The sequence below is a fragment of the Protomyctophum parallelum genome (genome assembly GCF_964188405.1).
Source record: "Protomyctophum parallelum genome assembly, chromosome: 1".
Taxonomy (NCBI): domain Eukaryota; kingdom Metazoa; phylum Chordata; class Actinopteri; order Myctophiformes; family Myctophidae; genus Protomyctophum; species Protomyctophum parallelum.
The window spans coordinates 84,070,603-84,096,211 of NC_139697.1; the positions used below are offsets into that span (position 1 = coordinate 84,070,603).

Here is a 25,609-nt window from a genome sequence, read left to right on the forward strand (position 1 = left end):
CTATTAATGTGAAATGGTAGTCCGTGGCTCAAACATGTTCACTTTTGAAGTTACTTGTTGTGTTTATATATGTGAATACTACTCTTCAAAGCCGTGTTCCGGTAGTCGAGTGGGTACTGTCGACGTTAATGTAACGTTGGTCACGGGCTACTTCCCGTCCAGGACTGAGAGTGTGTTTTCTTCTTACAAAAGTTTTTGCATCTAGTAGAGGTCCATTCAGTATCTGAGCCACTGACCACCATTGTGTCTATTTATGTAACATGGTGGTCCGTGGACCTCGACGCAAAAGCAATTGTGTTTGTTTGGTAGAAAAACACTCTCGGTCCTCGATGGGGAAGTGAACTCAGGCCCGGTGTTTATAAACCGTCGACGTTAACCATTCAGCTACTGAAACACTGCTTTACAATTTTGTAGAAACATCATATATAAACATCATAACAAGTAATTTCATAGGTGATAGACGTTTGAACACAAAAACAACAACAGCGTTAAGTAGTAAATAACATACCTGCTCCGATGGTGACGTGGCACTTCCAAACAAACACTGACCAAACTCGGCTCCACGCGTCTCTTCCGTATTTAAGGGTGCCGGCCGTCACTTCCTTCCGGGGTGAGGCCACGCCCGCGAGAGAAAATATATGACGTGGAACTTCCTGGAATAGAATCCGGAAGTGGCTGACGTCACAACTTAAATACACAATACAGAGCCCGATCTCTAACTTGGCAGTGTCCTTGGTGGTGTACTGGACTAGTCATCTGACTTAGTCTTAGCCTCTTAATTTGCCGGTTCGAACCCCGTTGGTAATTTTCCTACAACACGGACTGCTTGTTTTTGTGAGGTTATGGTTAGGTTAGGGCTAGTTTGACATGCATTAGACTGCGGACCCCCATTTAGTGGCATTTCTATCTCTGGGACCCCCAGCCAGTAGCCTAACGGGGGTCCCCGCACACCAGCAACTGACAGGTAGGTAGGCCTACTGGGGGGTCCCCGGACACCTGCAGCAACTGACAGGTAGGTACTGCATGGGTTCCCCGGACCCCCCAGTCTGTGACTCACTGTGCTATTGTAGGCTATAGGCCTATTGTTATTGTCTCCACCAGGCCGAAGGCATGGGGGGAGAGTATGTTTTGCACTCCGTCCGTCCGTCCGTGTGTCCGTCAGTGTGTCCGTCCGTGTGTGTGTCGGTGAGCAGCTAATCTCGGCCACCGTTAACCCGGTCGATGCCAAATTTTGCACACACACTCCCTGGATGCCAACGATGAACCTCTGCCCCAAACTTTCCAGAACGGCCTGTTATAGCGCCACCAGGAGGCCGCTTTGTGCAAAACAAGTTTTTGCACAGTACACCTACAGATTTTGTCCAAACATCGCGCAAATTGGTACACAGTCTCTCTAGAGCCATTCAACGAAACGGGTCTTTCAGATTTCTCAGACTCCATCCTGATTGGTTAAGATTGGCTTCCAAAGTTCACAGGAGTGCTCAGTTTCAAACAAAATGCTGCAAATCATGAACACATCGCGTGATTTCCGTGAAATTCTGCACGCACATTCCCACAAGGCCGAGGAAGAAATGTCACATGAACAATTTCAACTCAGCCTCAAGGTGGCGCTATAACTGGCCGAAAAGTGTTTTTACCTCTAACTGCACGGATCTGTGGATAACTTTGTATGCCAACTCCCTAGTTTACTTTTGTTGCCCTTTTATCCAACCACCAGATGAAGGCAAGCTGCAATGTCCTACATTCCTATCCTGGTGGAGACCTGTGCCCAGAAGGGCACTTTTTCTAGTTATACCTTTTCTTGTCACTGCCAGTAGAAATACCTTTAAAACAATTCAGGGAATGGAATAAACATATCTCACGTTTTATTTGGGATAAAAAAAGGCCAAGGGTGGAATTCTCTACCCTACAACTGCCCCGAGAGAGAGAGGAGGCATGTCTCTCCCATCTTTAAGGGACTATTATCTAGCAGCTCAGCTAAGACCCTTGGTATATTGGTGTAACCGACCCTACATTGCAAAATGGAAAAGCATAGAGTTATCCCTGATGGATGTACCAATACAGTCGCTATTAGGTTGCACTGACAGAGAGAAAGGAATGTTTCAGACAAGGAGTCAGTGGGTAAATTTATCGTTCAAAATATGGCTAGAAGTTGTTAAACGCTTCCAGCTTCAGAGGGAGGCAAAACTTTTAAGTTGGCCAGCATATGACCCTGACTTCATACCAGCAGTATTAGACAATAGGTATAAACAATGGCACCACAATGGCATCACTTCTATATGTACTATGATTACAAATGGAAATATTGACAGTTTTGTAAACCTAAAGCAGAAATATGGGTTGGCTAACCAGGACTTTTTCAGATATTTGCAGGTAAGGGATTATTTTAGTAAAAAGGTAAAAGGGTCTACTCCAGGTATTACAACAAGCCTAATCGCTGTATTTACAAATGCTTATGGCTCAGGAAGCAACAGGGGTCTTGTAAGTAAACTATATAATGGACTTATGTCGTTGAAAAAGGACTCTACAATGTATGTGAAAGAGCGATGGGAAAAATAGTTGGGCATTGATATAAGTGATGAAGTATGGATGAATATATGGGAAACGCAATCAACGACCACTAATTCCTTGACTTGGAGAGACTTTTGTTGGAAAAACCAGATTCGCTTCTTTATTACCCCAAAACAGAAGTCCAAACAGACTGGCAACCATATGGACTGTTGGAGAGAATGTGGAGATACAGTGGTTGATCATGCACATGTCTTCTGGTCTTGCCCGGTAATTCAACCATTTTGGAAGGAAGTGACAACACTTTTCTCAAACATTATGGGTTTTAGAATAGATGATACATTCACATCTTTGTACCTACAACTCCCAGACGGGCTAAATCGGGATGACTCCTATTTACTTAAGATTCTACTTGTAGCAAGCAAAAAAGCTATTACAAGAAATTGGTTACAAAAGAACTGTCCTACTGCCGACCTATTTATCAACATTGTGAAACAACTGCATCACCTAGAACAGATGACCTATTCGTTAAGACTGCAAAAAGAGCTGGGTGAAAGAAGATGGGAGAAATGGACAGAGTACTTAGCTGGGGGGGTGGATGTGGAGTGAATATGTCCTGTGGAGTGAATGTGTCCTTCCGGTTGTCATTGAATGTAACAAACCCAAAAACCTGTAATATGTATTGCTGTTGTTGTACATCCCATGACCTCTTGTTTTTTGTTTTTTTTGTCTTTAGTTTTCACTCAGTTTATTTTTATTTTTACTGTTGATGTTCCTGTCCCATTGTATGTCTTGTTTGTCTTTTTTTGACTGTCTTGCATATTCGAAAATCCTAAAATAAAGAGTTAAAAAAAAAAAATCATACTTGCAAGATATGGGGGAGCCATACCTTTGGTTGCCTTGAATGCCAGCATCAGAGTTTCTCTATGGCAATAGCACAAACTTTGGCATGCTACTAGTCCTACATACTTAAACCTACCAACCCCATTCTAGCCTACTTAGGTTCATCTTGCGGTGGACATGTTTGCCTGAAAAGGAATCTTTGAAATGTTTCATAGTTTTAGAAATAGGCCTATAGTGCTTTCAAATTTGAGAAACACAGGTTCAGTGTTACGTTTAGTTGATTCAGAATGGAAAATAGAAGTAACTTCAGTATTTGGTTTATGGTGGAATGCTTGCTTGCAACATTCAGTCTAAAATGGATTTGTATGAACTTTTAGAAAACCATTTGTATGAAATGAAATCCCAGTGAACTAATAGAATGTCCAGCAGATGTCAGTGTTGCCACACAGCCCCATACTTTGCTATGCAGAGCATGCCTCGACATAATGGGAAAATAAAACTACCTGTTGGCTCCTAAAATATGCATACTGTACTACGTTTCCTTGTATTGTTCTACAATAATAATTTCAAAATAAATATAATCAGGGCCAACACCAGAAATGCTGGTCCGGTGGGCTAGATGGTTAATGTAGACGAGTATTTGGATAGTTTTAATATGGCCAATTACACAAATATTAACTTAAAATTAAATGTGGAATGCCTTCATGCATCCTTAAACAACCTAATCAATAAAGATAAAGTACATTAGCCATACATGTTGTGGTGTAACATTTATTACATGGCAACACATACTGTAACAAAGTCTTGATCACAGAAAGACAGGAACACGTGCTGAAAATGCCATGCTGCGTTAGTTTTCACAATTTCTAGTGACCAATGCAAAATTATTGACAGACAAGTTGACAACATGAGATTATAAGAGATTTTTTCTGTGGTTCAGGTACAGATATGAGTTAAGGCATAGGTCTACAACATTTGGTCTTACTACATTACACTCTCAAATGCCAGTTACAGGAACACAAAGCTGCCTCTACTCTTGACAGGACAATCCAAATCACAAAAATGATTCTTTGGCACAAAACGCAATGGCCAAAAATAATGAATGAAAACAAGCTCTGTTGTAATTATTTTTTCTCAATATATTTAGAACATACCTGAAACTACTTAGAATATAGAACATCTCCTGTACAACTAAAATCTGTGTTCCCGTTTTAACATTTACAAAATGGCACCACAATAACAAAAGTAGAAATAAAAAATAAAATAAAATACCACGCACACTACAGAAAGTGATGCGTTGAGTGTAACCGTTTCACACATTCCATGTGCTGAAATGAACAATTAGTCATGAGACACACAGTGCCTTTGTCCCAGTTACGCAACAGGATGTGTCATCAGTGATTCCCTCAGGCTTACCGGTAATCAATCCAACATGTGATATAATGGATTGGTCAGCAGATTGGATGGATCAATTACGCAAAGGGAGTTTTCTGAAATTACATTCTGGCCATAAGAAGGGCACCGTGTACTTTATACACTAATTATCCATTTCAAAACATAAGAGTATTATTAAAACAAAAGGTAATAGTTTTAGATACTCCTTGAAATATCACAGTGTTGACATTCTGCAAGACTCATAACACGCCGCTCAACGCAAAATCAGGCATAAGTTCTGACTATTTCCTTTGATTTGTTTACAATACTTCAACAAGATGGAAAGACTTAGTCAAACCACCAGAATTGTGTTATGCTTGCATAAAAACAACCAAAAGAGCACAATGAGAAAATTCCTTCAGTCATAAAAAAGTAACATCTGAATAGTGGTTAGATTACTTAATTTACTTGCCATACAAAGTTTTTGTAAAATAAAACAATAGAAGCAAAAGTTTATGCCATATTCAATTACACGCCACATAAAGCATATTGGATAGGCAACTTAGCACAAATATTACTCATCTGATTGTAGGGTAATTAGATTGAAGTTGCTGAACTTCACTTAAATGGAAAATATAGCAGCAGAGATTATCACAATATATTCTCAAACTAGATGGACGCAAATGATTAGAATAAGTACTTAAAAGATTGGCCTTATAAATCTGGAATAATAATGGTGACTGACGGAATAAAACATAGCATCACACGTCAGTGAAGGATGACAAATAAAATGTATTAAAGCTGTTATATATGAGGTAATCCAGAATGTGCTGGATGGCTGCTAAGGCTAATCTTTAGAATGTATGGCTTTGTTATGCGTTTTCTAGATTTGCGTCCATAGCTCACAAAAATGTTGAAGATACTGGCAGGTATTTCATCAGGACAACTTATTCAAACGGTCTCCGTAGGTAGCGACTTGTTGTGATAAATTTAAACAAATCAACCATTGTCCTGAGGGTTTGGGCACTTGAGTGGTTAAAAAGTCCAAGTGAAGACCTTGTTGTGAGTCTTAAGCCTAATTTATATTTCATTAATACTAGTTTTAAAAATGCATCACACGCTTCAACAAGCTCTGCCTCTCAATTATGTATATATATCCAGCCAATATAACAGCTCTAAAACTAAAGTGAACATGTATACAGCAAAATTGGGGTTTCTACACCATACTTAGTTTATTGTGAGCCGTGTTGCAATTAATCTTTTAGCCTTAAGCCAATTTACGAACCTGTGTAAATATCTCTCACCAAAAACTAAGGCCCACGCACTGTACTCTGCTCCTCAAAGTGTAGAAACTAGAAATGTATTTGAGCCTAATGGTTATGTTTCAACTGTACCAAGTCTGACGAGGAGCATAGTGAGTGAAACATTACATTTTATATAAGCTAATATTTGTAATCTTTTCGTAAATAGAAGTCAGTGCGTGGTCTACTTTCTCGCTAATGATTTTGGATTCTGTCCTGCATCCGTTTTACAATGTTTCAAACTGAGACCATCTGATGCGAACTGACCCGCGACTCTGGTCAGCGGGGTAAGATCAGGAGAGTTTGGTATTGCAACAATGAATTACAGAATTCCACAATTCATCACTGACCGATCAGGTGCAGAGTGGAAAGAAGCAATGTGTTAAACAAAAAAAGAAATAGTCTAAAATACATAGACTCCTCCAGACATAAGGCACCCGGGACTTATAAGAAATGAAAATTCTCCTGAATTTAGAGTATAAAAACAGTCTGGGGGATGGTGTGTCAAATGTTGTCCTAGTCAAAGGCAGTTAAAGAGGTGTAAGGGGTTAGAAGCCAGAGGACCATTTTCTTGTCATGCTTGTGGCAGATGTATACGAGATTATTTTAGAGCTATGAACTTCGGGCCAAGATCAGACAGCCATTTGGCTTTGATGGGACATCATCTGCTGCAGTAGAGGTATCTGAGAGAACAGAGGAGGAGAGTGGAATGGAAACAATGAACTCCAACATTCCTCTGATAATAGAGGGATCATGTGTTCTGGGTCTGTTAGCATGGTGCTGGCATGTGCTCTGGAAAGGCAGTATATTGTGTTAAGTAATTGCAAGTGGTATTTAATTTGTATAATAAAAAACAACAGTTAAAAATGGGGTGCATACGTTAGACATACCAACAGTCCTATACAGTCATCAGTCAGACAAGATCGTCGCTCCCGACATGCGCTGCGGGTTAAAACTAACCCGTGCTGCGGGTTAAAACTAACCCGTGGCGGGATAAGAAACCACTCATGGCGTCCGTGTGCGGTTAGGATTAGGTTAGGGTTTTGGGTAGGATGTCGGACTAATGTCTGTCGGACAGTTAGTACGTTGGAACAAACACACACGCCCGTAAAAAATTGGCATTTATAAATGACAAATAAGAATCTTGGCATCTTATACAGCTGAGGTCTGAAGAAATTATAACAAAAACTAAAACCACAGCTACCACCTTGCCCATCTTACCTTAGTGAGATCCACCCCGGTGAGGGCATTAACGGACACGGGCAGCTCAGCCAATAGGCGGTTCACCTCCCCAGTCACACGGCCTCCATCACCACTCAAGATGACGATCTCACTGGTCCTGGCCAAGGGCGCAGCCACCTTGGCAGCAATCTGTTATAAAAGAAACATCATTTTTCTTTATACTTTGCACCACTTTGAGGACAACTGATCACATATCTGTTGATGTATGTTGGGCTTTCATTTCCTAATACAGCTGTACCTAATGTCTGGTTTTTGCTTGGTTGCGTGCCATGTTTCACACCGGAAATAGCAGATCTACAAGGTCAGGACTTGACAATAACTTTTAGAAGGACTACATTTACTGCACTTGTTCAGGCACGTTCAGGTCATTTTTAAGTGGTGCAACCACTTCCTTAAGTAGCTTTGTGTGTGCCTGGCTGGCTGGCTACTTGTGTCCGAGCACAGAAATTGCATTTGGTTGGTTTTCAAAACCAAGTGTCACTGTTGTGCAGCCTAACACACATACATATTAACTGTATATATATGATGACCTCAGGTGTATCAGTACAGTAGAGGGACCCTTTGGGGACCCCCACATGGTAACTCTGTCATTTCTTGACCGTTTCAGACGTGGGGTGGCTCTCCACACAGAAAGACCCTTTTCGACAACCCCACCTCGGGTATGGGCACCGATGATGTGGAGGGGAGAACGCAACTGGAATCGAACACAGGACCTTCTAGCTGTCAGGCAACAGCACTACAGACAGTACCACCTTGCCCCACGTTCAGGTCAATTTACATCAATTAAACGTTTTACTTTTTTTGTGACTGCAGAATCCAGCTGAGCAAACGGCTGAAAAACTGTCATGTTTGTGCTGCGGCTTTGTCATTACAACTACAACTACTCTAAATGCTCCCGGCAGGCACTTGACTTGTGATTGGCAAATCAATACATTATTATGTTGGTTGCTAATAGGGAGAGATGGTGCTTGGATGTATGGTGGGGGTACCTTGGGCAGAGCCTCCAGGACTAAGGCCGTCTTAGCTGCCGCTCCGTACTGCTGGTAGGCATCAGCTTTTAGCCTCATCTTCTCGGCCTCTGCCTTCCCTATGACTTCGATTGAACCGGCCTCGGCCTCGCCGATGGCCCTGATCTTCTCGGCCTCCGCTTGCGCCAACAGCACCTTCTTGACCCTAGTGGAAGGGTTAGGACGGAGAATTATTAGATCTAGTGATCTAGTGAGTGTCCTCACTTCAAATGGCACTTGGATGAGTCACATCTGGGAGACATGACAAACGTGGAAAACGTAACTACACAGTTAAACAACGACAATGTAATTGAATATTAAATATCTTAATTTTACACCTTCATGTACTTCTCAATAACAGTTCCCTGTACACTTTGGAACATGCTAAAAAAAGCATTAAAGAAAATAACATATCCTTCCATAATCGGTATGTGGTTGCCTAGAGGCAACAACAGTTTCATACTGTTCATTACACTATATTGCATGATTGAAATTATTTGATTTATATCACACACCCAGCATTTATGCATCTGCCCTGGGTGAGGGGAGTGACTGATAACTGCTGATATCTTGCAAATGCTGATATCACGCACAGATTTCTGCCGGTTTTAGGTAATTACATCGGCCGTTAGGCAAAAAAGCTAAAAGTTGCTACATGTTGTTATATTAAGGGGAAAATATCTCTCAAGAGTTAAGTTATTGTTAAACATCAGTTAATTTACAAGAAGTCTACACAATTAGAGAATGTAGAAGAATTGTTATTTTGATCAACATTTGCCTGTTGCCTGTGCCTCTCCTAATGATACCACAGCACTAGTACATCATGGAATCGTGGACAAAATAGTATCCAACGACAACAAAATATAATCTTTTTGGGGCGTCTGAGAGGCATAATGTCATCAAATGGTGGTTCTGTGGCTCAAATGCCAAATAAATAACAGGCTTTGATATGAAAAGGGTTGAAAACCACTGTTCTTAAAGTAAAAGGGCCCTGTGTTTTCCACTCACTTCTGCCCCTCGGCGAGTTGCTGCATCTTGTAGGCCTCTGCCTCGGCGGGCCTTTTGACCGTGGCGATGAGCTCCTTCTCCGTACGCTGGATCTCCTTGTCCTCGATGGTGATCTGTTTCTTCCTCTGCACCACCTCGATCTCGATCTCCTCTAGACGGATCTTCTGCTGCTCCTTGGCCGCCTGAAGCTCGTACGCTAGCTGGGCCTCTGCTTTCTGGGGAAAACAACACAATGCCATTGAGGAGGCAAATAGGAGTCAGTAGTAGTACTGTACAGCGGTGGTTCACTTTTTAGTCACACATTTTAGCCTGTGACCAAAAAGAGAGATTAGACGTTTGCCCTGGGACACAAACTGGTGAAATTAGCCGATCTACGAGCTTGTAGATCGGTTATTTTCACTACTTCTTATTTATTATTATTTTTATTTATGGAATTTCTTAACATTAGTTTGTTTGGTTGTTTTAAAATGTATACAATTCTTTACAATTACAATTCTTTTGAAATATATACATTTAATGAACAATCTTTTGAAATATATATATTTTTCAACTGTAGGTAAAAGAAAATGGTAATTTTACTCGAGTCGTGACCCATAAAAATTGGACATCATTACATGCATGAATCATGAAAGGGGCATATTTGTCATTTATACTGTACCTTTGTGTTGACCTCCTGATTAAAAGAGGCTTTCTGCATCTCCAGCTCGCGTTTGGAATCAGCCATCTTTGTGTCTGCCTGGAACTTGACATCCATCATCTCCCTCTTGCACTCCGCTTCCTGTTGCAAGGTGGAGCCAAGTTTTAGCGTGAAAAGGGAACAAGGACGAGTCACAGCAGCACCTTGCCTGCCTTTAAATGCCAACTGCCCCATTTAGAGCAGTGGTTCTCAAAGTGGGGTCCAAGGAACCCCAGGGGTCCTTGAGGGAGTTCCAGAGGGTCCCCAGCCCAGCTAAATGATAGATTATAGGAACCAAATGGAGTGGACAATTATGGGGCTGTAACAGAGTGTTCAGACTTTAGAGAGTGTACAAATTGAACAAGATTTGGATCCATTTGTACACTCTCAGAGTTAAATTAGCCTAACATTGATTTTACAATATAAATTTGGGTCCCAGAGATAGAAATACCATTAAATTGGGCTCCGTATGCATGTCAAACCGTGGGCCCTTGAAATGAACATGCTTGAGAATCACTGCTAGAGCTGTAAAAATCTTCTCTAATGAGAGTCTCTGGCATATCTTTTCAAATGGGGGGGGGGGGGGTGTCTGCAGGCTATCTATGTCAATTTTGGGGTCCTTGACATAAAAAAGATTGAGAACCACTGATTTAGAGTCAAGCCCACCGCTTGCCACTGCTGTTGTACCCTACTGGCTCAACTGCACGTGAGAAGCCCCCACCGGGAGGAGGTAAACATACCCACTTCTTCCCCCCCCCTAGTTGTGTTCGTAGTATACACTCGGCCAAGCCGGACACATCACAGTGGATTCTAACCCATATAGATTCGGCTGTGGTGGGCCGGCCGGTACTTTACCAATGTGCCACCAGAGTGCAAACATCAGCCTCTTTCGAAAGCCATATCTCACCCTGATGCTTGCGTCTCTCTCCGATTCCGCTACTCCGATGTCTGCGTCCCTCTGCACGGCAGCCGTTTGCGTCTTCCCCAGAGAGCTCAGGTACTCGACTTTATCATACACATCCTGTCACAGAGGAAGAGACGCACGGAATGGTTTACACAATTTAGGCATTTAGCAGACGCTCTTAATCCAGATCTCAGTGACCTTGTGGTTAGAGTGTCCACCCTGAGACTGGGAGGTCGGGTGACGGGTCATACCAAAGACTCTAAAAAATGCGACCCAGTGCCTCCCTGCTTGACACTCAGTATCAAGGGTTGGATTGGGGGCAATTCCCTGCGACATACTAGCGTCATTTCCAGGGGGTGTACTTGCACATCCAGCTGCCTCATGCTACAGAAACAGGAGACTCCTGCCCTATGGGCCTCATGGCTCGGCAAGGCTACTTACTCTTAATCCAGAGCGATTTACAGTAAGCAAGAGCAACACATGGTAATACATCAAATGCATAGAAATAGTCATCAGGGATCATAAGCATATTAAGCAAGCTAAGAACCTAACATCCGGGGGGAGGGGTACAAAAATGGAACCGTTTTGACTGAACTGTTTGTCTGAAGTAACCTGTAAAAAGGAATAAAAACAAAGTAAACATAAAAATAACCTAACATCCGTCTCCGACTCTCCGTCTAACAGTAGATTATCTGTATTGTATCTGTACTATGAGAATACACTATAGAGTGCTATGTCTACATAACATGCATCTAATATATGTAATATGTATCTAAATTACACAAGTTAACTTTGCAACTTAGGTTATTTCAGTGGACATGGCGGACACAAAAAGCACTCTGAGACACTCATTTTGCCATGCATGTTAACGCCATGTGCCTGCGTCACCCACCTTGATGGTGAAGCTGAGAATCTCAATACCCATGCGGCCCACATCAGGGGAAGCCACCTCCCGCACCAGACCTGCGAACTTGTCTCTGTCCTGGTAGATTTGCTCCACTGTCAATGTGCCTAAGATAAATATTGGGAAGGGATAGTCATTATGTACGCAAGTACGATCAGAAAAATAACTAAACTTGAATGCTACTGTATCATGCAGTGCTTTGAAAAGACTACCTACCAAGAATGGAGCGAAGGTGACCCTCAAGGGTCTGCAAGATGACGCTCTTGATCTCCGTCACCGTTTTCCCAAGGAACTGTTCACAGGCGTAGCCCAGTAGCTCATCCTCCGTCATCACCTTCACCTGGAGACCAGGTGGACGGAAGGCGTCAGAGCACAGCACACATACAGCACAGCACAAACACACAACTCACTTACATGTGCGGCACAAACATTAACGAATTAGGTGCCATGATTTAACCATCAAACCCACATTCTAGTAACTAAAACACAGATTCTAAAGTACCTCATATAAAAAGCCATTTTAAGCTACTGGTACTTATAGACAATCATTTCTGTCATATATACAGAATGAAATTTAATATCCAATATCAATCCAGCTGATGTCAACAAAACGATACTGTATAATTGTAATAACCAGTTTGTTTGCATAATGTATGCATGGTACGTACTTCTAATACAATTGTATGATGCAGGGTACATCATGCCTTTGGTAAATTCATCACGTCCAAAGGATTTAAAATAAAACAGCATGCACTGTGATGCACTATGCTTCTACAATAAGCTGATTAAGAACACTTTGTTAGTAGCAACAGCCTGCAGGATCCATTTTAAGTTGAGGGAAGGGAACACACGTTCAAACCAGGGCAAGCAGTCATGTACAACATAAAGTATGCCTGGTTTAAAGAGTTTAAAGAAAAGTACATACAACATATTGAGGGAACTGCTTTCTGAATAGATTAAAAAAGACTCCCATGACAAATCAGTGTAACATTGCATCTCATTGCCTTTAATTATGTTTTGCCAAAACATTTACTATGGAATTTGAGTCGTTGGCCCAATATAGTGGCTAATGTAGTGCTTTTATATGAGTTTTATCAATTCATCACTACTGTTAGAGATTACAAAGATGCAATTATGGCATTATTTAAATAGATTTGACAGATTCTGGATGTTTCCACTCAAGAAGGAAACATTTAAGCTACCATTTCTAGCCATTAGGTTGCCATTGTACAATGTTAAATCTGGACTGTTGTTTAGCTGGGAGTTGGCTCAATGCTTTGAGTAATCTTCATGGAAATGTTCAGTGTCAATCTTAAAGGTTTCATGACATTAATTTATTTATTTTCATTTCAGGTTTTATGACCTCAATTACAACCACACAACCTGAACTTTGATCATTCAGTGGATTTTCTGTGGTCTGGAGTTTTCTCTGGGGTTTGGAAGCCGTTTGAGCTGCAATGAAAACAGGCAAACAGGACTCAATAGTGATATCTGCTGGCAAACCCCATTGTCATATATGGGATTTGTGGAGTCTTACATCACAATCCACAGGCAAATCAGAGCACTTGTTTGAGCCAGAAAACCCCAGAACATCTACTGAATGTTAAAAGTTTTTGGGTGTTTTTTGGGTGCAATTGAGCTCAGAAAACCTAAAAAAATGAATAAGAAAAATAATATAGTAGTTTAATATAGTAAGTTCATCACTAAAGGTCCGTACACACCGGGAGCATTTATTTTCTTGTGATTAATAATGCTCAATTTAAACTGCCTTTTGTGTTACGAGTAGACATAACATGCACACCTACATATACACTGAACGCGATTATTCTCAAATTATAACAAGGCAATGGAGTGAAACGAGGTTGATTTGACTTTTATCCCACAATTTTGCAACCCATTTTTCACCCAGTGTCAATTTTCTAATGTAAATCCTGGGCGCTACTCTTCCTCTGCCAACCTGCGGGGGCAGCAGACTGATCTCATGCTTCTTTCTATGACGAGTCCAAGCTGCTTCTTTTCACCTGACCGGGGAAACACTCCTCCTCAGATGTAGCATGTGGAAGGAAATCGTTATTCCGACCAGTTCCTTTACCCTCCATCATCAGGCGCCCCAGCTGGCCAGGGGGAGGTAGTTTAGAGTTTAGACTAGAGACCAGGATTACTGCATGTTTTTTGTGAGGGTACCTACCCTAGGGGACACGGGAGAACATGCAAACTCCACACAGAAAGGCCCTTTTGCCACCTTTGACGCGGAGGAGAGAACACGCCCCCAACGCCCACAGCATCCCCAGCGGGAATTGAACCCAGGACCTTCTAGCTGTGAGGCGACCACCATGCCCACAAATGGCTCAATAAAGGAGAGGATTTTACACTATTCATTATATACATGTCTTAAATTGACATTGAGCTTTTTTGTTAAATAAACATTTGACCTCTTATTGAAGTTATTTTATACCATTTTGGAACAGAAATAGGGAACCGTTAAGAACCGGAATCTGTGTTTCTTCTCTGTATGTAGTGTTTTATGTTGTCTGTTTATTGGACCCTGAGATTGATTGATTGATAAGCAGAACCGGAATCGGTACCGGACTCACACAAATCCTAACGATACCCATTATAGCACAAGCAAAAGCATTTTCATGTTGTTTATTCGCGTTGATCCTGGTGTGTAGTGACCTTAAGAGTCAAAAAGGCCTACAATTACATTTCAATATTGTCAAAATATAGAGCACCAAGTCAGGGAAATAATAAGATAAAATAATAAAGGGAATCATTAAGGTTGGCACTGAAAAAATAGAAAATGAATGGCAATGACCTGGGGATTGTCCAGATTCATCCAATAATGAGGTAATTGATCACAATGCACATTTGAAATAAAAATAAAATACAAATAAAAGCTGTACAGAGGAAGGAAGGTTTTGTGTCATGTACTCCACTGCAGCTGAAAGTAAAGAGAGAGTGAGCTGGGTCCTTAGGCAACAACACACGTGGTACAGGACATGGGAGTCCTCAGCGACATGCAGTCATAGCAGGGATGAGGTCAGGGCAGCCAGTGCTGCTGAGGTCAGGGGCAATGGCAGAGAAAACACAGAAAGCCAGCCAGGCAACCACACTGCAATCTCTCACACAGACAGCAGGGGAGGGGGGGGAGGGGCTGTGGCAAGGCCAGCACTGGAATGAAGACTTTCACGTGCAATGGGGATCCCCCACAGCGTCGTCGTCGTCTCTCCCCCCCCCCCCCCCCCCCAGGTTCTGAATGGGCTCTATGCACACAGAATAACTTTTCCTAGCTTCCGGGCCGCTTCCCTACTTCCTTCACAGGTGTTACCGATGACACTAATTAAGGCTCAGTTACATTTAGTGTGCCGTGGTTCACAAACTCTCATTTCAATGACCCCATAACTCGGTGTACAAATTAGTATCATCAACGACACCTGTGAAGGAAGCAAGGAAGGGGCCCCGAGTCTTTCCAAAATGGTGTGTTTGCATATAGCCCATTCAGAGTAACAAGGGCAAACAAAATACAGGAAATGACAAAGGGGAAAAGAAAACATGTTTTCTACTCTTCTTCTTCCCCCCCCTCCCCCCCCCCCCCCAACCACCAGTATCCCAAAGTTGTCAAATAATGATGTTAATGTGTGTTGAATGGAAATGGATAAACTGTAGTTGGCCTTTAAAAACTGGCAATTAACCAGGAGGCTAGTGTACACACACACACACACTCTAATCCTGCTACCATAGAAACTTCGACCGTTAGGCTGTGGTCCAATCAGATAGCCGCATTAGGATCCTCTCTGGCAAGTGTGAAAAGTGTTTGTTCCTATTCCTGACAGTGGACTCATTGTAAGCATGGATGGTAAAGTACAAAGGAGAAAAGAGGACGGCTGAACGTGCATATGCTTGCAACTGACAAGCAGGCATGGGTAAAACAGATAGAGGAAGCCATGAATACAAAAATAATGGATATATCATAAGACAAATCGAAACTCTGCAAAAAAACTGTTGGCATTTAAGTTCCGTTTGTCTTTATATATTGGCCCTAATCAATGTTATCAAGTACAGGAGATTATTAAGATTGTCAGAGGTTAATTTCACATTTACATAATACCTCTGTTTTAAAAGAAACATCAATCATAACAAATTACAATTACAATGCTTTCATGTTGGCAGTGCTTTTGTAAAAGTCAGGGCCAATTTGTATCACATTATTAAAAGGTAGATACTCACAGTTTAATATTCAGTATGTATGTGAGCCATGTATCATCACATTTAATAGTCAATAGTTGAAGAAATTAACAGATATGTACTTAAAATAATTAAATGAAAGATGAGCCGCATACTGAAACACATAGGTCCACAGAGGTCTGACTATGCTTTGATATGAGGGACAATCATTCCATCATCTTGCATGAACCAGCAAGTGTATAAACTTGGTTTCTTTGTGTCTTAATCAAGAACACAGGTAGATGAAATGCTTTATTCCAGATATAATTTATGGCATGATAATATCAGAGAGGTTTGACAAAACCAGGCACACATTGTAGAATAAATAAAAGCAGCACATAGGCGGGTGCACCTCAATTAAAAAGGTTTAAATAACAGAATGATTCACCCTCATATACAGTATACCAAGTCTCTGATAACATGATCCCATTGGGTACAGGAGGGTGGCGGCGATCTGGGCACCTCTGGGAAGGTGAGGGAAGGGGGCAAGGGTAGTGGGAGTCTGACCTGGCCTTGGGACTGAGAGAGGCATTCCCAAAAAGTGTAGTGCTTTACCTGAGCCACCCCTGTGACAGTAATAGCTACACCCTCCGCTGTCTCTACATCATCACACTTGGGCTGCAGGGTCATAATCTCAAGGGTTATCCTGTGAAGAAGGTGGAAAAAATATAAAATAAAAATTGGCATGTTCAGAGGGAAAGCAAATGAAGAAAGGGGGGCCAGAGCACAAAGCACTGAAATGGACCCAAAACAAAACAAAAAAAAGACATAGAACGACTCCAGTTCAGTGACAATACTGCTAAATGGGATGCTTTTATTCAACAGTTTAATTGTCTTTGGGTCCAAAGGCACATACTGTATTATTTACATGGCCACTCTCAATTTTGATTAACAGCCTCATGCAGGTTTGTTCTTGCATTTTGAATTTTGCACTGGGTTCCCTTAGCATCCATTTAGACACACAATTGTCAACAGTAAAAGGAGTGACTCAAATAGCTGTGCAGTGAAGCCCAGGTTAATTGCAGCTGACTCTCTCTCCCTTTTGCTAGAGGGAGAAAATGACACAGGAGGGGGGTAGAAAACCAGATGGACAAGTGTTAGCTTGTTAGTTCAACCATTTTTAATGCGTCTTCCCTGTTCAGTGCGAGCGCCACACTCCCTTGCCAGGATTTTTTCTTTCTCGCAGTGCATTACCTGAGCCACCCCTGTCACATCCAAAGGAACACCCTCCGAGGTTTCGATATTCTCACAGCGACAGAGGATGGTCATAACCTCCAGAGACATTCTATGCAGGCAGGCGGGCAGGCAGAATAGCAGAGGTAGAACATTGTTGGACAAAAGCTGTTAGAAAGGTCAGTAACCAAGGTCAAAGGAAGGAGGGGACGGGTGAGGGCAAAGTAAGTAACTAACTAACTACAGGTATACCGTACGGTCCGTACCAAGTCAAATTTTACTGGTTTTCAAGAGAATTCTCTTATCTGAGCTATACCGCCTTTGATGCTACTGTAAAACACCAGAAACCAACAAGACAGCTAGTTGCGTCTCTGTTAATGCTAAAATACATCGGGACAAAGACCAAAACAATCGTCAGTCAAGATCAGTCAGAATTTACTGCATTTCTGCACCAGTTACACTTGAGATAATGGCAGCAAGGAGATTTTTATAGTGTGTGCTTATATTATTGGCTACTGGTGCCAGACTGCCAGTGTAAACCCTTTTATAATAAGGCTCTAAAAGGCTTGACATAACTGTAGTTCCCAGCATCCTCAGACAGAGAGACGCGTTTCACTATCAGTGAATCAATGCACAATCAGTCTGTCTGACAACAACATGGGACTCGGTCGTTGTTCCGTTGTCCTCCCAGGGGAATTTGATCCATGATGTCATACAGCCTAACATTAACATGATTACAGCATCACGAGTGGGAAGGCAAGCTATCAGACCCTGCTGCATGCATCCCCTCCCGATCCTGCTGTCCCTGCTGCTAAGAGAATGCACAGGACTTTTACTTCATGTGATGAAGAAAGACCACTGCCATTATACACGAGAGCAAGACCATTTCTTCTACTTTCCTACAATAGATAACTTTTCTTGTGACCGCCTCTCTCTGACTTATGGTGCGTTACCCGTTCAAATCACATTATAGAAATAAAAGTAATGGGTCGCACACACCAAGATTGCGTTTTTAGTTTTTTTATTCTTGCATGATGGAATGACAGACACCTTCATCAGTGTCAACTGTATTGCCAAAACCCTTTATTTCTACTTTCCTACGCCACAGAACATGTACGGAGTACGACTAACGGCTAATAGCAAATGATGCAAGATTATAGTGCTGCACGATTCTTGCTCAAATGTGAAACTCGATTTTCCTCACTAAGAATTGAGCACACGATTCTCACAATTTCCATTTTTTTCTCGTGAAAATATTTATTGTCTTTACTCTGAAGTTGCTGAACATTCATTCAAAATGTGGCACCTGGAGTCAACTACTGTGGCTTTAAACAGACAACATCAAAGTACTTGACTTAAACCTCTCTTAAAGCCTCTCTTGTAGAAAAAACACAAGAGTAAATAAAATGAATTGGACACTAGCCAACTAATACTGCAGGATTCTTGCTCAAACTCAGAAATTAGATCACAGTGTCTGAATCTAGATTACGATCTAATTTTTTATGAATTGTGCAGCACTACAAGATTATATCAAATGAATACGCCAGGAATCACTAGGATAACCGCTTTGTTAAATAGGTTACGTGGAGTAAAGGGTTAAACCATGCCAGGCTATTGGCTTAATGTGGTTAGAACCATTGCGTTTCCTAGCAACCACATAAAAGAAGGGGGATTTAATAGGCCTTGGGTTCCCACACAAACACACATTAGGGTGGGTAGAGAGAGACAGAATAAAGACTGACACCAGACAAGGCAAAGCAGGTTAGCAAAGTAGAAATGAACAAGACAAATTACAATTAGACAAGACATAAAATAATATACAAGGGCTACAGTGTTGTGGTTATCAGGTTCTCCCAGGAACAATGAACTAAACTATTGTGATTTGTTACTAGTATTAATGTCACGTGTTTGGGATTGGTATGACTTGAGAGGTACAGGCATATAACATTTTTCCTGTGGACAGCTCTCTAGATTAGTAAACAGGTGAAAATGTGAAAAAGCCCTAAAGATAAGTAGAGTTAAAGATCTCTTCCTGGAGTTACTTGACCACCAAGCAGCTCTTACAAAGAATGTGAGACTTTGAACTCAATTCCATCTCATCAACCATTGTCAGGATCATTACTTCAGGTTTTACTTTTACTATCTTTTCATTTAATCACAGAATAGAGCAGTTTCCTGATTTCTAACAGATGTTTGCACATTTTCAAATACCATGTGAGCTTTCTGTGAACATATAAGTTCTGAATTTTATTTTACCACCTACGGTTCAAGAGTTATAAGGCTAAATGTAAAGTGGGCTGTTATAGCGCCACCATGAGGCTGATAATAATTGTAATTATTTATTACATTAATTTTAATAATTATTATGAACCTCCCCTCCAAGTGTTGTGACTGTAGCTCCAAAGGTTTCTGAGAGAAAAATACTTGATGTGAGTTCTCATTTTCCCATGTAAGTGGATGGGTAATTTTAATGCACCAATAAATTAATTATTAATCAATAATTTGTCAAATTGAAAAAAGGGCTTCGTTAAGACCTCCATATTATTATGGTCAATGGCTGTGTGAAAAGTGGGAGTGATTGGTGCAGGCTGTGGGGAGCTACGGCAGTGACACACATTCAGACATTTGGTTAATTATAATATGATGATGATGATTTATTAATTTAGTTTATTTACATTTTCCCAAAATGAGTTTAATTCCCTTCACTGTGCCCTTTAATATCAATTAGACCTTCGCTAAGTCCCACCCAAGGCCGTTCTTGGCCAATACCACGTTCACGACGGTTACTAAGTAAGGATCCTGGTCAAGCTTTCAATGCTGGTCAAAATGGTTAAGCAGTGTCAATAAATATATTTGCTGTAGCATGTGTGGACAGTGGACCTCAGAAAGAGGGTTTGTTTTCTTACCTGATCAAACAATCCAACGATCCAAGTCCATTCCATGAATTATTTCGCTTCGTTGTGCAGTTTAATAGTAAATATTAGGAATAAAAATAGGCTCTCATTGACTTCAATTGTAACGGGGAAACAAAGTCACTCTTTTAGCACATAAGCGAACACAACAAAAGCTGATTCTGACAGTTTATGACATCAAGAAAACTCATGCCGTTTTATTTTTAATCAAAAATGTCAACGTTGTCTTGACTAGTTTGTGTAGAAAGAAGAAACTGAAACACTTATTTTCCTGTAAAAAACGATCTGATTGGTCCAAATCTGTACACCCACTCCTGAAGTGTATTATTGGAATGCCGTTGGATGTAAACTAGGGATGTTGAAAAAAGTTGAAAATCGACTCGATTTTCGACTCATGCCTCCCGCGACTCAAAACGTATGAGTCGAAAAATCGTTTTTTTTTTTTTTTATAATGTAAAATGTTATAAACGTTGCCGTTTCAAATGTTTTCCAAATGGGAGAGGTACGTGTTTGTCTGTGTGACACTGCTGTGCTGCGCCTGTCAGTGGCTCGTCACATGCAAATTACTTTGAGCAGAGCGCTGTGGCTCTGAGTTTGAGAATAGACCCCATCGTCCAAGGGTGTGTGTGTGTGTGTGTTTGGTGGGGGGTGGTATCTTAGCAACACTGAATGATCTGTCCCATTGGTCGTGTGCTCGTATCATGAGCCAATGGCTGCAGCTCTGCTTCCCAGACCCAGACCCAGGTTCACGTCTCATATACAGTCTACACATGCCGTAAAGTGAACTGACAGCCACAGGTCTGCTACCATATTAGCAGCGGTGAGCGCTCTTCTCTCGTGAAGAAAGCAGGACAGAGTTGTCAAATAAATCCCGCCGTCATTCATACTGTATTTATTCTCCGACCCGACATTAAAATACGGAACAACGTGCGTTCATTACGGGGCTCGTGACAGGCTGCAGACACTTGAGAGTTGGGACTACTAGCAGATAGCACCGCTGCTCCTTTACAAAATAAAGTTTATTTTTTTATTATTGGGATTTGATCATTGATGCAAATTCTAAACATATGGATGCAGCTGCAGAAGTTGTGTTGCTTAAAGGAATGCATAGTTGCGTTCTCCTCAACTGCTGCGCAGCAACAACAAAAATATAAAAATAATGAAAAAAAAGGAAAAAAGTCGTTCGACACGTCGATTTTCGGCCTCGATTCGTCGATTGGCCAAATATGAGTCGTTTGGCATCCCTAATGTAAACAAACGTATTTCATCTCGTCCGCTTGTCGCTAAAAACATACACAAACACAATGGACGTGTTTGAGGGAGACACTTTAGAAGACACTTTAGGAGAAATGCCTGGGACTGCTTCTCTGCGAGGCTGCAGCTGGGTGCATCTCAAACAGTGTGGCGACTTGTTTACAAACGAAACCTCGCAAGATGTCCCCACGAGAGTTTGGAACACCGCAGTACCGCTTCAGTATATCTCCGACCAAAATGCGTGCGTTTTCCTGATGCCATAAACGGTCGTTTTGTTCGCTTATGTGCTAAAAGAGTGACTTTGAGATCTGTTTCCCCGTTACAATGGAAGCCAATGAGAGCCTATTTCTATTGCTAATAAATTATTTACTATTAAACTGCACAACGGAGCGAAATAATTCATGGAATGGACTAGTTTGCTCATAACAACACTTACCCAAGCCGCTTAGATAGAACTTTATGTAGACTTAGATAGCATTTTATAAAGACTTATAGCATGTTACGTAGACAGCACTAGAATTGCATTTTATGTAGTCATAGCACTTTAGTATAGTATAGTTTATATGTATAGTTTCATTATATAGATATTCCACTGTTACGTTCTTAGCTTACGCATGTTTCATGATAACTACTTTTTATGTATGTGATGTATTGCCATGCTTTTTGTTCTTGCTTATTGTAAATCGCTCTGGATTAAGAGCGTCTGCAAAATGCCTAAATTGTAACAAGGTAAGAAAAGGCGGGGGGGGGGGGGGGCAGCATTGAAAGCTTGACCAGTATCCTTACTTAGTAACCGTCGCTAACGTGATATTGGCCAGAAGAGCTTGGGTGGGACATAGCGAAGGCTAATTGACTGACATTATTCAATTCAAAGTGTTTTTGTTTTCTTTTGGTTTACTCTTTGAGAACAGCTGTTGGGAATCAGCAGGGACCAGAGTGAAAGGCCTTACCTCTGGATGTCTGATATGAGCCACCAGGCCCAAGCCCAGCCTCCCACCATATAGGTCTTATCATCTGAGCCACAGCAGCCACCTTAGGAAGAACAAAGACAACATACATAGACGTTAGATAGAAACCCTGGAATTTGTTTCATACAGCCATGGGATATCACGGTATAGAAGTTAAATCATCATCATCATTTTTCGACCGCGGTCGAGATCATGGATTTCACAATGCCACGCCACACTTCCCGGTCCTTCATTGCCATCCCCAGTTCCTGCATACTGATGCATGTGTCCCTAGCGATGACATCAGGGAACGACAATTTTCTACCTCTGGTCTGCTTTGAGGCAGGATTCCAGAGAAGAAGGGACGATATATAATCTCATGATCAGCTCTGTAGCAGTGGCCAGCAAACGGTGTTCTTCTGGATCGGACTAGTGAAGAAACACAGGGAAGAAAGAACTGAAGAAACAGTTCAATCAACAGACCAGTACACAGTATCACCTGAGAAAAGTATTATGATTCAGCAATGTGTAGTAGTGAAGAAAAATGTGATGTTCCAGACACCATCACTCTAGCTCTTCTAAATGTAGTTTATTCAAATGGTGAAAGTACCTTTCACCACCACATTATAAACTGCTTTTCATCATCTCTGACGGCAGTGACGCACTACATTTCTACCCCTGCCAGGCCGGAACTGCTGTGATACAATCATACAAGATGCTTCACCCTGAGTGGAATTGAGGTTTTCCATAACAACTGTATAGCTCTGGCCATGAGTTACTAGCGCAACCCTGGTTTTTTGAAATATGAGTGAGATTTTGCACCCCTAGCGTCAACACAGAAGCATTATTTATATATGGCTGCTCAAGATGGTCTAGTCGGCCCAGGCCGTAGCGTAACGGTCTGGGCACCGGACTGGTGATCCAGTCGCGGTGTGCCGCGGGTTCGACTCCCGGACCCGACACGGCCTTTACCGCATGTCATCCCCCCATCTCTCTCCCGTTTCCTGTCAGCCTACTTTCTATCCCTTAAAAAATCAATAAAGGCGTAAGCCGCAAAAAAATATCTTAAAAAAAAAAAAAAGATGGTCTAGTCTAGTGTATACAATTAGTATTACACTGGGCGCACCACAGTACACAAGTGTCCGACCGATTTTAGAGAGGGGACAATCACAGATAACCGATATGCAACAGATAGTGATTTATTTTTTAGCTGGAATGAAAATAGGCCTTTTCTATGTGGATTGTGCAAAGATTTTGTACTGATATCATGATTATGCACAGTGACAGACAGTAGTACAAGACTTAATATTTTTTTACTCACTCCAAGAGTAAATAAATACTGTAGCAGTACTATAGTAGCCTACTTGTAGTAAATGTAACGGATCCCCATTTGATAAGATATGCGGACCAAGTAGGCCTACCCCCTGTTTGACATGCATTACCCCCATTTGATACCATTTTGCTCTCTGGGACTACACTGTATCATCAGTGTTAATTTAACTCTGAGAGCGAACGGAGTTACTGACTACAGTACAGAAATATCACTGACTCGTTTTCATGGGTCGTATGATCAAATATAAATTAGACACAACTATGGCACGCACCCCAGTCTTTTCTCAAGTATGTTGTGACATTCCCAGCTGTCCACATTCAACTGACAGACAGCATGGTGTTGGTCCCATCCAATGACTTGTTTGCCAATGTTGTGCTATGGTGGCCTCATGCTAAATATGTTTTTAAACGCTTTATGCTGGTACAAGACTCTTGGTACTGTATATATACAAAAATCATAAAATGAGCCCTTGAGTTACAATACTGTATAAATTATCCATGCATAAGGAAAATGAAGGGGATTATGAAATTGATGATGGTAATAACCTACTCCCATTGAATAAATGAAGATATGGCCTTTCTTCCGCACTTTACAGTACTTTCAATAATAAAAGTATAAAACACTACACTTTAATAAGGCCAAACCGCACCAATGATTCGCCTTGAAACTACTTGCAACCATTATCCCAAACTGGCAGTTGCAAGGAGTTGCATTGGTGCGTTGACCTTAAAACTGTTCTGTTGCAAGTAGTGTGTGACTCTTAGCAGATGTTGTATAATGTATTGACCTGTACTGTACCCATTCTACAAACTGTTAATACAATTTTCAATCAATCAATGATCAATCGACAGTAAAGAAAATAATTTCCAGCTGTATGCCTGCCACTTAACAAGTGTGTGGAGCTATATTTGTTTTTATCCGTAGTCACCCTCCCTCTCTCTGGGCATGATTCAGATTCCTGGAGATTGACTGGAGGCCCATCACATGGGCTGGGGGGGCTGGGGGACGACGACACACACAACAATTGGGATAGTTAGGTAATTTTGTTTCAACAGATTTATCTGTGTGTGAGAGTGCTGCCTGTAACATACTTTATCTCTTACAATTTATTGTACATTTATTGACAGCCATTGTTTGTCATACCTCAACCTAGCTCTGGTCCATAGCATTAAGGAGGCGGGGCTAAACCTCAACCGTACGGCTACGCTACATTTTCTAATTCTAGCTTTCGTTAATCAGAATGAGGATGGAAAAATACCCAAAGCTGTGCAGGACAGACGGGAAAATTGCAAGTGTGCAATTCAAATATAACCAGTGCATCACAGCCAAAAGGCAAAACACGTTCATAAAGCGAGGTAGTGTGCTCACTGCTCACAACATTCTGATTCTCCATTCAGTTCAGGCTACCAGCCAGTAAACCACAAGACATAAACATCAACTGATGTTTTCTGAAGCACATCCTGTCGACGTTCTATTCCCATCACATAAACCATGGTCAAGTAGTAGCCTACATAATTTGTTCCCAATATAAAACCAACTACATTTTTTTTTATTACAAATATACGCCCGAGGAATGCTTTTAATAATGCTTCAGCGGATTCATTTCTGTAAAATATCAGTGTTGTTCGGGATCGCGGATGGGTCGAAAAAACCCGTGCAAAACAGTGATATAGACAATTTAGACCCATTTACGATTAAATCGAGGCCAGTGTAAAAAATAAAATAAAACGTGCAGGAGAAGACTTGTTGCACGATTATCTCCCGAGACACAGTCCCAGACGGTCCGAAAGACAACATTTTTAACGTTACCTGATACAACAAGGGCCTCGTTTGGTCCAACGGTGTGACAATTTCCCATTTTAGCTAAAAGAATCGTTCGTAAGCTGCGACGCTTACAACCCGAAATGAATTGTTATTAAAATACTGTTATTTAAAACCGCGTTCCCTTAAAAACATGCGTATGCCTTCTGTTCTGCCACACCCCTATGAATGGTCTCCG

At 41.4% G+C, this 25,609-nt stretch overlaps 1 protein-coding gene across 1 annotated transcript; it reads right to left on the minus strand.

Annotated features, from left to right (window-relative positions):
• Window positions 1-4,108: 4,108 nt before the first annotated feature.
• On the minus strand, window positions 4,109-25,609 carry LOC310858394 (flotillin-2a). The gene is made up of 11 exons (XM_083764503.1): window positions 25,420-25,609; window positions 22,281-22,362; window positions 16,547-16,637; window positions 11,984-12,107; window positions 11,756-11,874; window positions 10,867-10,980; window positions 9,942-10,061; window positions 9,284-9,498; window positions 8,258-8,441; window positions 7,248-7,397; window positions 4,109-6,709 (listed from the first exon to the last, which is right to left on the minus strand). Exons 1-11 carry the CDS (start codon window positions 25,466-25,468, stop codon window positions 6,659-6,661), a joined length of 1,299 nt encoding a protein of 432 aa, XP_083620629.1. The 5' UTR covers window positions 25,469-25,609; the 3' UTR covers window positions 4,109-6,658.

Excerpts from the sequence above, each read along its gene's own strand:
- LOC310858394 (XM_083764503.1), bottom strand. The coding sequence starts at position 25,468 with ATGGGAAATTGTCACACCGTTGGACCAAACGAGGCCCTTGTTGTATCA. Across the intron at positions 10,062-10,866 it reads AGAGAGACGCAAGCATCAGG|GAAGCGGAGTGCAAGAGGGA; the intron begins GTGAGATATGGC and ends ACCTTGCAACAG. Across the intron at positions 8,442-9,283 it reads CAACTCGCCGAGGGGCAGAA|GGTCAAGAAGGTGCTGTTGG; the intron begins GTGAGTGGAAAA and ends CCCTTCCACTAG.